The sequence below is a fragment of the Gouania willdenowi genome, chromosome 5 (genome assembly GCF_900634775.1).
Source record: "Gouania willdenowi chromosome 5, fGouWil2.1, whole genome shotgun sequence".
NCBI lineage: Eukaryota > Metazoa > Chordata > Actinopteri > Blenniiformes > Gobiesocidae > Gouania > Gouania willdenowi.
Window position 1 is genome coordinate 12,765,957 of NC_041048.1, and position 16,869 is coordinate 12,782,825.

At 37.3% G+C, this 16,869-nt stretch overlaps 1 protein-coding gene across 3 annotated transcripts in view; it reads left to right on the forward strand.

Moving 5' to 3' along the window:
* Positions 1-16,869, forward strand: part of kif5ab (kinesin family member 5A, b) — a 110,768-nt gene that overhangs the window by 78,722 nt on the left and 15,177 nt on the right. The window contains exons 25-30 of one of the 3 annotated variants that reach the window (XR_003674090.1): positions 2,180-2,450; positions 3,048-3,112; positions 4,395-4,422; positions 5,582-5,664; positions 7,935-8,188; positions 9,339-12,522. Coding sequence is in view for 2 of the 3 variants with exons in the window: in XM_028446918.1 (XP_028302719.1) it covers positions 2,180-2,450; positions 3,048-3,112; positions 4,395-4,422; positions 5,552-5,651 (464 nt within the window). In the remaining variant the exon portion in view is untranslated. Of the gene's footprint in view, positions 1-2,179; positions 2,451-3,047; positions 3,113-4,394; positions 4,423-5,551; positions 5,665-7,934; positions 8,598-9,338; positions 12,523-16,869 lie in introns of those variants that run through there. The other 2 variants (XM_028446918.1, XM_028446917.1) reach the window with 2 other exon arrangements.

Below are 16,869 nucleotides of genomic sequence, written 5' to 3' on the forward strand. Positions count from 1 at the left end.
TTCGCTCAGAGCGGCAGGAAGCAGGGATCACAGCCCCCTCCGTGTGTGCTTATTTGATGACAGCAGCAGCTGTTGGGCACGGTATAACTACAGAGTGATACGTACATTAATATCAGAGTCTCTAAAACAGCAGAAAATCTCCAGTAACACAAGATAAAGTCCATACATTTGTCACTAGTCTATATTGAGAAAAAAGTCACGAAGAGTGTTCCTAAAATATACCGGTAAGGGAGGTTCAGTTTCGGTTTCGGTTTAAAAACGGAGCGGAGAGAGGATTCTACGAACTGCAGCTTTAACTATTTGAACAATCCTACATTCTGAGTGAACTCATCCTTTAGTAACACCGTAAGTTGATCTTTTAAACCATAAAAGCGGCACTGTTAATGATAAGCGTAAACTTACAGCCGGAGTGAGAAGGAATAGAAGCGATCAGTCCTCTCCGCTGTCACTCGGCTCCGTAGACAGACAGACAGACAGACAGACACAGAGTCGTGTTTGGTGTGAACGCACCCTGGAGCCTTACTTCATATTTTTAATCAGTCACAGTAGTACCGTATACCGCAGTAAATAGGGAGGCGGTATAACGGTATAAAAATTTGGATACCGCCCAAGCCTAGTATACTGCATGACTCATTTTTCTGTGGTAATTTGTCTTTTGTTATAACTGTGTAGCATTCATTTTCTATCAATTATTTATTATGTCCATCTGTTCTTTGTTATTGTGCGCTGCTCATTCAAGCAGTAATTGCTTCCTTGAAGAATATTTTTATTCATTGATTTTGAGTTTTGGTGCTAGTAATAAAGAACATATTTCAAAATTGTCATCGTAAAACGTTCATTTCACAGCACTAGTTTCTGCATGTAAATACACAGCTGTGTGATAGTTGCATGGCACCTCCATCACAGTGACATATAGTACACTGTGAGAAAACGCTTTCTGCCTGGTGCAGCCATCTCATTCATGTCCCTGCTGTGATTTCTCCACGGAACACATTTATCATCCCTCTTTCTATTTTTTTTCTTCTGTCATCACGTTATTTCTTTCCTTCCCCAGATCATTGGACATGTATTTGTCTATTGACATGCAGCTAAACAGTCCTGGTAACATTTCCAGCCACAATTTCGATCATATTTTTTAGAAAACGAAAGCAGTGCAAACACAGGTTTACTTCAGTGAAATGCATAAACAGCTCTCTGGTCTTGGCCATAGTGGAGGTTGGAGTCTGACAGTTTAAAGTGTGGACAGGTGTCTTTTATACAGATGACGAGTTCAAACAGGTGCCATTAATACTGGTAACGAGTGGAGGATAGAAGACCTTCAAAAAGTCTGTGAGAGCCCAAATGCTGAGTTGTTTGTAGGTGCCAAATACTTATTTTATGCAAGAATTTACAAAAAAAAAAAAAAAAAAAAAAAAATCATACAATTTGATTTCCTGAATTTTTTTTTCACATTGTGTCTCCCACAGTTGAAGTGTTCCTATGATAAAATTTACAGACCTCTCTCATCTTTTTAAGTGGGACAACTTGCACAATCGTTTGCTGCCAAATCCTTTTATTTTGCCGCACTGTATTTATGTACTGGGCTGCTTTCCTTAAAATAAAAAAGAGCAAATGTAGTGATGCATTGTGATAATGAAGCACTTTTTAAAAGTTAGAAATAAAAAAAAAAACAGTTACCGTTATTTAAGATGTTTAACATTTGAGCACTTTACAGGGCGACCGTGGCTCAGGTGGTAGAGGGTTGTCTTCTGATCGAGAGGTTGGGGGTTCGATCCCAGTACCTGACTATGTGTCGAAGTGTCCTTGGGCAAGACACTGAACCCTAAGTTGCTCCCAGTGGTTGACTAGCGCCTTGCATGGCAGTCCTGTCCCACTGGTGTGTGAATGTGAGAGTGATTGGGTGAATGAGCCGATATGTAAAGCACTTTGAGACTACTTCAGTGTGGTGATAAAGCGCTATATAAATCAAGTCCATTTACCATTTAAGTACAGAGGGGGATAGCGTACAGCCGAAAACAGCGCCACTGTGTGGCTTTTTGGACTTACGCACATAGGAGAATAAAGCCCTTCATAAATATCCCACTGTGCAAAGTAGATTCAATTCATAAACACAATTCTTCAGCCATAATAAATACTTTCTGTTTTTTTGTATATGTGTTTTGTCTTTCTTTGCTCACAGCTAAGCCAGTGCGTCCTGGCCACATCCCACTGTGCTCCCCCATTAGCCCCCTGTTTGTGAGAGGCTACAACCAGCTCCCAGTTACCTCCTGCACTGATGTTCTCTTAGACGGCAAAGACGACACCGATCAACCTTCCCCGATTTCCCCAGACTCACCGACTGAGAATGATGAGCCCAGGTTACCTGAGGACGACTCCAACCAAAACGTGATCACACAGCGGCTCAACTGCCAGAAGAACGACTCACACAACAACGACATTCAGAACAACACGTGTGTACATACAGTTATTGGACGGATGCATAATTACAATGTCTCCTGCAGTGGAAAAAAACTTTCCTGGTTAAATGAATAATAATAATTTTTCAACACCCCTAATAAATATACTTAACTAAAGGTAATCCTTATTATCTGCAACTATTATGTGCAATCACTACTTTTTATTACAATTGCTACTTATTTTCCTTTTAACCAAATGATTAGAAAAAGCACCATTTGGTCAGAGTTGGTTATTTATAAAATTTATCTTTTTCCCACAGTACATGTATTTTCGATATGTTACACTGTTACAGGCACTCTATTTATTATAACAATATATATATATATATATTTGTTAACAGTTTCTATTAACTTTTTAAATATATATTAAGGTGGTCCATCAAAGCATGGGACAAAAATGAAGGTTGTTTTTCTGTTTGAGACAGGCCTGAACAGTGTTTTACATGTTTCCAATGCAAATGGTGGTGCACGTTTTTCATGATTGAGTTAAAGATATATTTTGAAGGCTGAAATAAATATTGTGATGAAGCCACAGATCTCTGCAGCTGTGTTGACATGAGCATCCGCCTGTGCTTTTTTTTTTTTTTGTAGGTTTCCAGCTGAAGCAGCGAACCACGCCGACGAGAGCACTTCAGAGATACTCGACTCAGAAAACGGTGAGCACCCTTCACACATAAACAATGAGGTCATAAAGAAGTGTATGAACGCAATCATTGGGGAAAAACGCCCCCATATTTTTACGAGTGTCTTAGATTGTTTCCTATTATGCCAACATATTGGTATAATAGATAGTGTGATATTATCTTTATTAGTGTTTGATATGCTCGTATTCCACACAGGGTTTTTTTTTTTTTTTTACATCCTGTCATCACTAGTTCATTTTCCAGATCTTGATCTCATTTACGGTACATTTAATAGTCTCAGTGGAATTTAGTGCCATTCTTAATGGCTGGTGAGTGAAGAGCGTGCTTAGATATAGGTCATCGGTCCCATCACAATCCCATGGTATAATTTGGGCCCTTAAAATCCGAACGATAATAAGTCTGGAGCTTCTCTCCTCAGGGCTTTTGTGCATCCCATCCCCAGTTGTTTATAATTCTTTCTTTGATTATGCCTAAATATTTGTGCACAAATGCGAAGAAATTGTGCAATTTTACTAATATACTTTGAAAATTGTATTTGTGGATTTTCTTTCTGCAGATTCATTTAAAATAAATAAATAATTGAAATTCAGAGCTTTCCTGTTGCGATGAGGACGCATGCACGGTATTTACATTGCAGATCTTTACTCAACACATAATTAAAGAAATAAAAAATCAGTGACCTTACTCTTGAAAATCAACAAATTCAACTGAAATTCACAAATGTATAATTGCAAAGTTGTACTTGACTTTTCTATTGTGGATGAACATTTACGTGTATACACACTTTTAGTGCATGAATTGTACATTGTACGGATCCTATTTGTGCACACAATCCAACAAACATACTTAATATTTACGTCAAAAAACGTTGATTAAAAAGTTCACACACTATGAAAACTTTAGGTAATGACATTACATGGAGTGCAAAGACAGAGTGATGATGTCTTTATTTAGTTTTCTAACTTTAATAGATTGAAGTCAAACTTTGACTTGGTTTTAAATAAAACTGTTCATACCCAGAGTGAAAAAGCTTGTTTTCCTGATGCCGTTTCCAGATTAGTATGACGCTCACTCGTTCATCTGTGAAACGTTGTGTGATTGTGTGATTAAGTCGATTATGCAGCTGCTCACCCCAAAACCATCTATCTTCAGTTTCTCGAGCATGCTTTAGTTACACCCTCTTGTGTTTGCTGCAAACTGCACTTCTTCACTTTGACACGCTAGACTTAAACTCCACCACCAACCTTCACACTGTGCACATGCCTGCGTCCTCATGCACTCTTTCTGTCTCCAGGAAACACCACAGATATCAATGACAACAGGTAAGCCTGTACACACATGCATTTCACGCTTGTGTCACTGCTCTCTGGGGATGTTTTACAAGTGCATTACTGCTGTCGCTGAGAAACTCACTGAATGGAAAACGTGAAGGAATTTGTTTCACATATGGGTCATTCCATGTCATTTCACGAGTGGCCCATGCACTTCGGTCTAAAAAAAAAAATTCAGAAATATTTTACCAATTGTTCCGTGGTTATTTACTAGGCACACTGTGGATTTTAAGTTTGATCAGATGAATAATTTTTGAGATATGGCCAATTTAAGTGATGGGGGGTCCTTATTTTTCCACCATTTTCAGCTTCCAATATCTCATGAATACGCCTCTCCCTGTCATTTTATCAGCTTTGAGTTATTTAATTTCTTTATTTAAGTAGGGACAATACATATTAATGAACATTCAAAAAAAATGTAAATATGCCAGATTGTAGCCAATGGCTAATTTCCATCTGCTGTCCCTAGACAGGCTGATGTAATAAAATGTTACACTTAACAATAAGACATGGCAAGACACAAAACAATATATAAAAAGATTACATACAGGACACAAAAAAAAAACAAAAAACATAGGGATCATAGAATACAGTAACAAATTTACATAAACAGTCTTTTGAAATCCAAAAAATACTTTTTAAAAAATATTTTAATTGGCCAATAACTGCATGTGTGAATGTAAGAAAACAATCTAATCTCTGTTTTAATTTGTAGTATAAAGTTTACTCTTTCTTAGGATGTAAAACAAATTTTCTTTGTGCTTCATTTTTATGTTGGACCCCAACTTCCAGACTATTTCACCACTTGCAAATATTGATTTTGTTGTTTATTAGTTTTTCACAATCGGTAATGGAATGACCCATCTTGTTTTGAGCTGCTTATAGATTAAGTTATTTACTGTAGGTAACTAAATAACTTAATACTCTTTGCAACAACTGATTGTCACATAGCAGATCTGCTCCACTACAAACACACACTGACTGCATGCATCATTTGCACAAGTGTGTATTAATGTGCATTGATTTCCCTCCTTGACTGCTCTTGTCTCCCTGCTCCATCACTGCCACCTTCTTGCCGTCTCTGCCACTGCTGCTGATGCTGCTTTTTATCATTGGCTAGCATGTGTCTGAACAGCAGTTCTGTGTCCAGAAAGGATGTCTGTGACAATCAGGCCCCAGACAAGTTCTACAGTGTACAGCAGGAAGCCTCAGCAAGCTAATGAAGCACAGCAGGTACGGAAACGCTAGCAATCAATCTCACATCGCCTTATAACCACTAACAGGTGAAGCCTTTAATCTCCTTATCTTTCTAAAGAGGTTAGAATGTGATATAACAATAAACTTTGGTCCATTATATCACAGAAATTGGAAAAATGTATTAAACTGTAGTCCTTGAAGGCAATTTCCAATATACAGTGGTCAGTTTCAGTCAAAGGGGAGAAATGGTTTAGTGACTTAATAACAAATATTTGACAGAAACTGGACGGGAGAAAAGAAGAGACCTAGTGTCGCCTCCCTTCATGTGATCCAGCCATTTTATACAGATCCTCCTCCCTCTCCACCTGATTACTGATTTGAATCAGGTGTTAGGTGAGAGGGAGGAAGGGCAGGCTGAGAGGCCAGGAGGCACCATCCGTTAACACTCCAATCCTTAAAATTGTGAATGGGGAGCCTCGCTTCCACATTCATATACTAAAGCTTAGGTGACTCAGACGATCAAACACAGTAGCTTAAAACTGATATCCGGAGTTTCTGAGAAACGTCTCGATGTCCCGCCCTAAACAGCCTCACTTCCTCCCACTCTCCCAATCCACCAGAAGCCACGCCTCTACTTCACAGCCCGCGCATCGCGGAACATAACAAGGTAGCAATAGGGTCGCATTAATATAGGTCTATGGGTCAGGTAAGAGCCAAAATCATATTTACCTGTTTGCTGTTGTGCCGTGCGGCCTTGTTTTCGTGACGGTCTCAAAAACAGGAAGTCAAAACCTATTGGCTGGGTGCACTCTGCGATCGTCTCCATTTGTATAGGGGTCTATAGGACGAAGGAGGGACTTATGTACATTAATGTATATGAACGACCACCGGCAGTAGACCATAGTAAAAGACTAGTTAGGTATTTTTTTGTATTTCAAACGAACCAAACATAAACATAGATTTCTCAGAAACTCCGGATATCAGCTTTAAAGACACCTGAAAAACACACAAAGGGTGAGTGAACAGACACAAAATGGAACACAACATACAACGCAACTAAACTCCAAAACAGACTGTGCCAAATGAATGCACACAAAAGATCCGGGAACTAAATAAATCAGTGCTTGTGTTAAATTTCTCACTAGAAGTGTAATAAAAACAATTATAAAGCCACAATCTATCTTGAAATAAGGCAATTTGCCACTATGTGACGCCAACATCGATATTTTCTGAGTTGGGAGTGACAATGTGTTGGTCCAATCCTTAAATAAAGCAGAATAAACCTGTTTTCCATGTAAACCTCTATCCGGAATTACTATTTCCATGTAAACATGAAGCAGAACACTTTCATTCTGAATAATTTAATTCAGAATAACTAATTTGGAATTAAAAACATCATGTAGTCAAGGTCTAATGAAGTCACATTTTACATCAAATTGATGGTCTGGTACTATAGGAGGAAAGTTAGATGTACTCAGTGTAATACTTTGGGTAATGTATGTAACTAAGAAGGTATAATGATTTTACTAAATGCGATAGAATTGTATATCACAGTTACAACTGTTGGTCCAGTCAATGAATGATATACTATTCAAAGTAAGAGCTGGTCTTGTTTTATTTAGACTAAACTGAGTCTTCAGGCTGTTTAGTCTTAGCTCTGACATGATTTGGGATAGTTTAGCTGCCAGCCGCACAGAAGGGTATAAAGACTCATTATTTGTTACGATTCCCAAGAAGACCCATATAAAAAATAACACCATGAACCAAGGGCACTGCAAGGCTAATACATTGAAATGCTTCCAAACCCCAGATAGGCCATGCAACATAAATATCGACTCTGGAAAGACGTGTTTGGATTAAGTAATGTGCTTCTTCTGGGTTTTTACAGTTTCTCATCAGTCAAATAAACGTTTGCTCATACACGAGTGTTTTTGGTTGTGCTTTGCAGTTTTAAAATATTCAGTAGGGTCACTTCTTGTCATTACTTACAGTATATAGCTGTGATCATATTTTACTGGAAGTAGGTGTAGACCTGCCACTGTGCGTCTGAAGGATTAAAGGTCTGGGATGAAATGTAAAAGTTGTTCAAACTTTTTAAATCCCGCAGAAGTTTAGAGCAGATTAAAATGTATCTTTTATACACAAGTTTAAATTTGGAATGTGTGCCGTGGAGACGACTGAGTCAGTAAATACGACTTGAGATGTCAGTGTGAGTCACTCGCTGCTGTTTCTTGTTCTCCATGCTTTGCATTTCCTATTTCTTTTTAATATGTAATGTGCTTTTGTCTCTCTCTGTCTGTCTGCAGGCAAACACTTCGCTGTGATCGGCATGCAGCTGATCCCTTTCCTCCAGACTTCTTTTCCTCCCTTATCCTTCCTCGCCTGCTGAAAACATTTCCTCCCATTTCTCTTTTCTGCTTTGCTTCACCTTTAATATTCCAGTGTTGTGGTGTGTGAGGCAACATCTGTATCTCAGACCTGGCAGCTACTGTACATCTGTATCACTGCTGCTCTCTTCACAATCAGATCAGACACAGGGGATCACACGTGTTTTTTGAAGGTGTGGAAAAGCAGGTGAAATGTGGTTACCGCTATGGTGTGCTGTTTGTCTCTGTGTGGAGCATCGTGGACATAAACCAGTCCAGTTCACAGTCACATGGTGGTTTTAATGAGCATTTTTCAGGTTAATATGAATAAATACAAATGGCAAAACAGGCATTTCCCTTTGCTGTGCACCAGTGTTCATTTTGACAGCAAATTTTGATCTAGTTTTAATCACAGTTTTTGACTATTATGCAACTTAGTTTTAGTCCAAATTTAGTCATCAGGACTTTAGTTTTAATCAACTAATCGAAATTAAGATTTTAATCGACTAAAACCGGGATTCAAACTTCTTTTTTTTTCAGCTCAAGTATCCCCTTTCCCTTATTTCTGAATCCATGTACCCCCTTTGTTTGACTACAACATTTTGCTCAGAATATTAAGAAAAAAACTGTAGAACATAATGATGGCATGGATGAGTGACATTTTAAATAATCTAACTTTGTCAATAAGTGGAATGAAACATTGCTTCCTGAATAGATTTATTTCCATTTTTTTTTCTTTTACCATGTCTGGTCATCTCTTACCTAGTAATCTGTGGGACCAACACTGAGCCTTGTATTTTCAGTTCATGTCCTTAATCAAGATAAGTTCAATCGCCATTATTATGATTATAATTTTTGAACTACAAATACACATTATAAAACCCCATGTTTTTAATGCTTTTGTTTGTTAATTTTCCACTCTGTCTCTCTCAAGTACCCCCTGTAATGCCATCATGTATCCCCATTTGAGAAACAATGGGCTAAAAGACAAAAAATAAGAGTTTCTGCATTTAAAAAAAAAATATGATACGGCCTGGTATTAATGTTTGTAAATACACAAAGACAGATTTGATGAGATCAATGCCTAAGACCACATGAGCCGTCTTACATCCACAAACACCATCAGCTTACCTCCTATTGGATCAATTACCGGCTTTTCCCGCAACTAAAGTAGTTTTGATTGGATACCTTCCAAAAAAGAAACTTATTTCTGATTGGATTTCATCCCATGTGAACATTGTAGTTTAATTTCTATTCGTCAACAAAAATATCGCCAAAAACTATGAGCAAAACTTTCAGTCAACAAAGTTAACACTGGTGTGAACCTTGTGCTTTGTATTCCAGACTTCTGCATGTTGACTCAACGTTGGTCCTCTCTGTATTGACACAAATGTTCATTTTAAAAGAAAACAAGAAGATAAGAAATTGTACGACACAAATCTATAAACCCATCAAAATGGCTAATTCATGATCCGAGCCGTCTAAATGTAAGTAAAGTAACAGCTATTTTTAACATATGAATTACAGTTTTAATCAAATGCTACTCGCAGAATTAGTAACAGACTATTAACTGAAGGACAATTTTCATCCTCTGATTAAAACACAATTTGTTGCACTTTTGAGTCTATCATTTATCTGTGACTTAGAATAATTAACTCTGTCTGGTTATTTTGAAATGAAAAAATGTACATCAAGTAAAACAAAGTGGCTCGCTGATGCATTTCTAATGGAATCTGACAGTAATAGCACTTCTTGCTATTGCTGTCAGATGGTTTGTCATTGGGTCTTGCTGTACAATGAAGTTTGTTGGATTTTTTTTACAAGGGTAACATCACTTAAATAATTATTGTTTGATAAATGACTCACAAAAACACATTTCTAATATGCCCATCCAATGAATGCAATTTATTTTCATTTATAGGAATAGTCAACAAACTATGGTGACCTCTTGGAAGAACATATTTATCATCCTAAATCTAAAAATCACCAAAGCTTCATCTCGCAAAACACACAAAGTGTCATACGTAACGCAGAAGGTCAGGGAGATATGTATATTTAAAAAAAAAAAAAAAAAAAAGTTGCATGTGTGATGTTTTACAAACGTAATACCTTTAAATTGATCGTGTGTGACGGCAAAACACCCAAACTCTATTTGTGAAGAAGAAAAGAGACTTAAAAGCTGTAAATCATTCCCGAAAAAAGCTGCCTGTCGGGCTTTGTATGTGAAGTATTCGGTCAGTGTCATGTGATTCAGTGGGCATGACAGAGTGAAAAAAAAAACAAAAAAAAAAAAAATGTAGCTATTTTTTATTTTTATACGCTTTACTCAGAAAAGACAATATATATTAAACATTGATCATGCACTATGCCTAATTTATTCAGATATTTATCTTTACGAATGATCTGTTATGTTGGTTTATTTTTATTTCGCTGCCGTAACTTACTATTGCAATCATCGAATGTAAAAATGATTAAACCTATTTTATATATACGGTGTACGTTTATCCCTGGGCAATAGCGATTACTGGGTTTTCAAGGAAAGAAAACAGATGCATGTACACAGCTGCTTGTAAAATCTGGAGTAATCCTCAAAGTGAAAATCCCTGATTGTTGGGTATCATTTAAAGAGGATCTTATCCTTTGGTTGTAGCTTATATAGTGGACATCAGCTGCGGCGTAGACATAAATGCTGGGTTACTTTAAGTTATCAGTCAGCTGATACAATGCTGTCTTATCTTGCTTACACATACACACATACACACACACACACACACTCACATTTGCACCTCATATGCCCTAGGGGTGTTTGACCTATGAATGCAAATGCAGAATGATTCATAGTCCTGCGTTTCTCAGGTTGACTCATTTATTCTGGGTAGATAATTGTGTTTGACTTCTGGCCCGCTGACCTAGTGAGAGTCAGTTGCCCCTGAACGCCTGTAATATTCTCTCTGTTGACATCCTGATCAGACAGTCAGGATGGGGGTGAAGAAGATGCCTCTGAGGATTTATTGGATTATAATTTAATGATTAATTTTCAATCTATTATATCATATCATGCAAATGAATTTCAAGTGTTAGCATCTTTTTATTTACCTGTGAGCAATGTTGAATAATTAAGTAATGTGTAGATTACAGTATATGTGTACTTTAGTGGAGTGATGCTGTGAAAATTCAGCCACCGAAAATGTTCTGCCACAAATTGCCCAAAAGTGCATTTCAGTCCGGATCACTTCAGTCAAACGGCTTTATTTAGCATGCATTTTAGATTTTGTGGTAAGGCTCTGTTCTGGGTACTCTCTGCCATTCCAGCAGCTACGTGGAAAGCCCAAAGTCTTCCATGAGCAACATGGAAAGGCATAATCAGAGAGCGCGATCAGCATGACCCCCTGGAACAGAGTCCAGCGTTAGTGTCTTCAATTCAATTCAACTCTATCAAGAGAAGGACGATCAGAACAAGATAGAGAGATAGAACATCAGAGTGTCCCAGACTAGTTGAGCCGTTACCATCTGTTTAAGTAGACGAAAGAGGAGGAGCTGGGGTGGGGGTTGGTTGCGAGCGTTTGCAGACGAATCATGCGGAAGTAGGCGTGTTTGCAGTGGTTTAAATACTGCGCTGTGACTAAACTCTAACCAATGGGAAGCATAGACATGATGAGCTGGATGACTAACTGATTAGGGAATGGCTACTGTCAGCTGGTGGGGCAGGCTAGCTTCACTTCCATGCCTGCCTGAACTAACGCGATGCTCAATTTTTGGTTTTCAGCCAAAATACTTTTATGAATGTAATAGATGGCCGAAACAGGATATCGTGATGATGCAAGCAAAAAACAAAACATGGCCAGTGCTTGCTACGTATTTCAACATATCTGAGCACTAAAGCCTCTTCTAAGCAGAGGTTGAGACGGAACACGAAGTGAAAACAATGAAAAGTTCACTCTCAAGTACCTTTTATGGTTCTGCGTCACCTCGACGCCATAGCTATGCATAGCCCTCGGCGCCGACGCAAACCCCTACGCCGTAGTCTGATGCACGCTGAAAAAACTAAAAATTTAATCTACACATCAGAAGCATAAATGAGGCTTTAGAGTGTCTGTCAGCACACGTTTCACAGAGGTCTTTTTTCTTGCATGTTTCATGTTTGTGGAGAAATTTTGACTTTTTTGGTTTTGACTGTATTGTTACTTTGAATAAACATCCTTGATGTTTTGCTTCCACGTCTTTGTGTCTCACCACTGTTTTCCTACTTTAAAACCAAATGCTGTTTCTCATGATTAAAGCTTCTTTCTCTATTTTCTGCATTGTTGATGCTTATTACAAATGTACCCAGCACTTAGACTTTATATTTTGTACGATCATCACAAAATGCCATCCAACCTAGATTTAAGTGTGGGTTTAAATAACCAATAGAATGAGTTGAATGTTAATCTGTCACCAGTCAAACAGAATATATCCCTACATGCACTGTGATATTGATCCGCTGATGTTTGCGTGACTGGTATTACGTTGTTTTTTCCCCTTCTGCTTTTACCTGTCGTTGTATTTGTCGCTTAGCGATTCGTGAAAAATAAGCTATGAAGTGTGCGTGCGTGTTTGCGCTATGGTTTGTTTCAGTGTGTGAGTTAGTGCATGGTGAATCCTTTACTGTTGCTACTGAGAAACAGTCCTTGTACATTATTTCAATAAATATGATCTTCTGTACTGAATGTATGTGGGTTTTTTTTTGCAACATGTGATCTGTAAAACCACTCAGTTACCATCTTTCTATGTGGTGGTAACAAGTTCTCTCTATTCCACGGACATTTAACATGTAATGTGTTTATGTGCACGTCACAATGTGTATTACCTGTGACAGGGAACCAATCTAAAGGGTACTTAGCCAGCCAGCTGGATAGTTTACACTTCTTTGGAACGCTCCATTGGGGAAAAACTATGGAGCTAATATTGTAACAAAATAGCAGACCCCAGTTCAGTGGAAGTGATTTGTTGTCAAATGCATGAAAACAAAAAACAAAACAAAAAACTAGAACTGCAAGCAGTTATGAAAGGGGGGCCAAGCCTTCCCGCGCGACTCCGCCCCCAGGTTTTGCGGAGCCCATGGAAGTAGGAAAATCTGAAAAACACATGTGAAAATTGTGGATATATTTGTGAATATTTTTGAGACCAGTCTCTACCCATATAGAAGTTTGAAAAACATAGGTTTTTGATGTGTAGTCACTTACAAAGAGAAATATGCTGTGGGAGTGGGCGGGGCCTATGTCAGAAGATGCGACTCTATTTAGGGAAAGGTACAGGCCAAAATACGCCAAATTTTGTGCAAATCTGATCAGCTTTCATGTTGCTCGATGTTTCTTTGTTTATAGCGCCCCTTATTGGCCAGTTTGCGCCAAATTTGGCACAGAGCCTCTGGTTGACCTCTGACGCAATCGAATTGAGTTTGATGTTGATAGCTTTTACTTTGACATAAACATGCAACAGTATGAGTTTTTTAGCTAGCTAGAAAACTTTACTCATTAATAATTTGCGCATATTTTGACCGAGCAAAATTCTTTACAGAACTTTTAATCAGGCAAGTCTGGAGATTGTATGTGCAAAGTTTGGTGCAGATAGACCTTAAACATTAGGAGTTTGAAAAAGGAGGTTTTTTCTAGGAACCGCGTGTGCTTACATACGCTGGCCCCTGGCCCCGTGGGCTTGGTCCCCTAATAAGATATAGGAATATCTTTAAAAGTGAATAGAATATTAGCACTGGAAGCGAACACTGTATCACAGGTAAGTGTACAGTACAGTTTACAGCTGATACTAAAACACGTCATCACACTTACTCTTAATATTTCAAAGTTGCTCAGTCTGAGCGATTTAAACAGTAGCAATGATTGACCTGACATAGGAAAACATGCTACAATTATTAGATGTTTGCCATATTTACAATTTATCATGTGTTATTATAATCACACAAGCCGTCTGATAAAAATTAACTTGATTGAAAACTATATTTAAAATAAGATCATAACACTACTTAATTTTGCTTCTGTAATGAAGATATTCAAACCCAATCCGAGCATGTTTTACTATGCAGGATAAAGTACATGTTAACACAGCTAAGGATTTGTATTTGTCATTATGTGCACAAACATGTACATAATTATATAATGTGCCCAAGTTCCCCCGTTAAGCTCTTATAGAATAAACAATAAAAATAGAAAATTACCAGTAATATAAATAGAATATATAACACAAATATACAATAATAAAATATAAAATGTAAGCATATTAAGAACTTAGTTTCAAACTTTGTTAAGTATTTTATAATGTGATGAGCCTTTATTACAGTAAGGCAGAGATGCCAAAAAATATGGTGTTACATGAATGAAAAACATGGACGTTTTTGTCAGTTCCTGCTCACTTTTATCCAAACAAATACTAAAATCCATTAAAAACAATCTGAAATGGTTAAAAGAATAAGAAATTACAATAGTTTATATCACTTTTCTGGCACAGGGAGTTAAAGAAGGACCAAAGTTTCAAATTTCTCCAAAATAACCAAAATTGAACAGGATCATTCACATTGTAGCTAAAGCAAATTTACAGCTTGACTTGAAGACTACAGTGAAGTAAAAGTATGATGTCACCCTCGTCAATACATCCTGTCAATACTCTTGTGAAATTACTCTCAATTTAGGCTACAACTATGGATGTTTAGATATATGTTGCTTAAAATGATGAAAAGTAACCTTTAGCCCACATTAAAAAACACCAGTCATATTATTTAGAGGAAAGGATGGAAGAGTTCCCATCAGGGCATCACTCATGCATCAATCAGAGAGCAGAACTGCTTTGGTCAGGAGTCCAAAAGACAAAGTGCAAAAGAGCAGCTGAGAAAAAAGCAGGACACAAATGTGAGACCAGACCAGCTACTTAAACCCGCACCAGGGACCATCACTAGAGCAAGACCATTATCATATGGACGGCTGACTGATCCTGGAGGCTTAAACCTTGTAAGTATTTACATGATGTTATGATAAATGTCTGCGAAAGATCTCACATCACTCATATTATTGATGTTTCTACTGCTGGAGGTCATGACTCAGACGTGGTTATACTTCCACACAAAAGTAGAGTTTAGAAAAGGCTGATGGACAAACAAACAGGAAATAATGAGTTTAAAGTTGTACTCAAGGCAGCGAAGACATACGTAAGCAAACCTTGTTTTTTGTTACAAACTTTTCAGACGCCAAACAATTTGAGTTTCAGAAACACCTAAAAGCATTTTTATCTATCTTTTCTTAATGTTATTATGTTGGGCATGCGGATACACAGAGACATTTAAACACCTTGTTTTTAACAGTAAATGTCAGTGTTATGCTTCTTCTTGTAAACAGGCTTTGAGGAAAAGATGTGTCAATCATGAGTTCATTCAACTCTGAGGTTGCTGTTATGCAGTTTGTATTTGCGGGCTTGTCACTTGAGATAACAGTGGTGCAGTTGTCCATCAATATATTGTGATTTAATCACATTCGTCAGCTACCGTATTTGTTTTTGCCAACAGTCAACATTTAATGTAGTATATTTTAGCCATTCAGACTGGAGTTGTGTGCAACTTTTCTTAATTTACTCACAGCCATACTATAAAAGCAATGTCTGCGGAATAACATCACATAGACAGAGGACTGGGCACTAGCCACTAGTAATAATGTGTAAAATATTTGTGAATTTTATCATTCTTTTTACTCTTTCAGCCAAATTGAGAAATGTTACGAGCGGAATTTTTAACTAAATTTCCAGCAGTAAGTGAGTTGGACTTAGTATTGCAATAAAATCTACTCTTCCTATAAATTGGTTCCATTAAGAAAAAGACTCTGTACCCCTATTGTATTTTTTTATTGTCCTTGGTGGCTGGAAGTCTCAGGTCTTTTGCAGAAATGAGTAAGTGTTCAGGGTTCAGATGAGCTCAGGGAACAGAACGTTTTCATCAACTCGACAGAAAACAACCCCTGAAATCATTGCAACTTTGCAGCAGTGGCTCTGTTTCCCTCTTCATCTGTTTCTTTTGCAGCACTTGCATCATCTGTGGCACAACACAAGATATGTTCTGTGTATCAGTGCAAAGCTTATCTGCTTTATTGACTCATCTCCTGAGAAACGGCATGGATCAGAAAAGCAGGTCACTGCGGGTCATTTCCCTCTGCCTCTGTTTTTTTCTGTTATATTTGTGTGTGAACTCAAACTGCAATGTGATTATTGGCAGAGGACAAGTTTTGTTACTTAAGTGGTTTATTCTGGTACTTTTTACTTTTTTTTTTTTTTTTTTTTTTTTTAAACAAATATCTGTACTTTCTACTCCTTACATTTTAAAAATGAGCTTGTTACTTTTAAGACCTTTGATGATGTCGCAACGACGTGAAAAGATGCAAAATTTTGGTAGTTTGAGCTTTTTTCTGTTAGACAGGTCCCTAAGTTTTATGATTAACATTTTCAAGTTTTAAAATTTTTTTAAACTGGTTTTAATTGAGCATTTGCATTTGTTATTCATAAAATATTTTATTTACAAATATTTATTTATAATGAATGCTAAATTCTCCAGGTGTTCACAAAGGGTAACAGATTTTTTGTTTTCAGTTTTCCACAAGTTCTTAAAAAAATAAAGGATATGGAATTTGCTGGTTTAAAAACCCTGTCTGAAGGGATATTTATAGATTGTACTTTTTTCTTTTACTCAAGTAAGGGGGCAACTTCAATACTTCTAATTTTACCAGAGTCATTTTTTATTCAAGTATCTATACTTTTACTTGAGTAATGAAGACTAGTACTTTTGCCACCTCTGATCATTGGACAGCTGGTAACCCTGGTTTAAAACCTGTAGTCCATGTTTTCC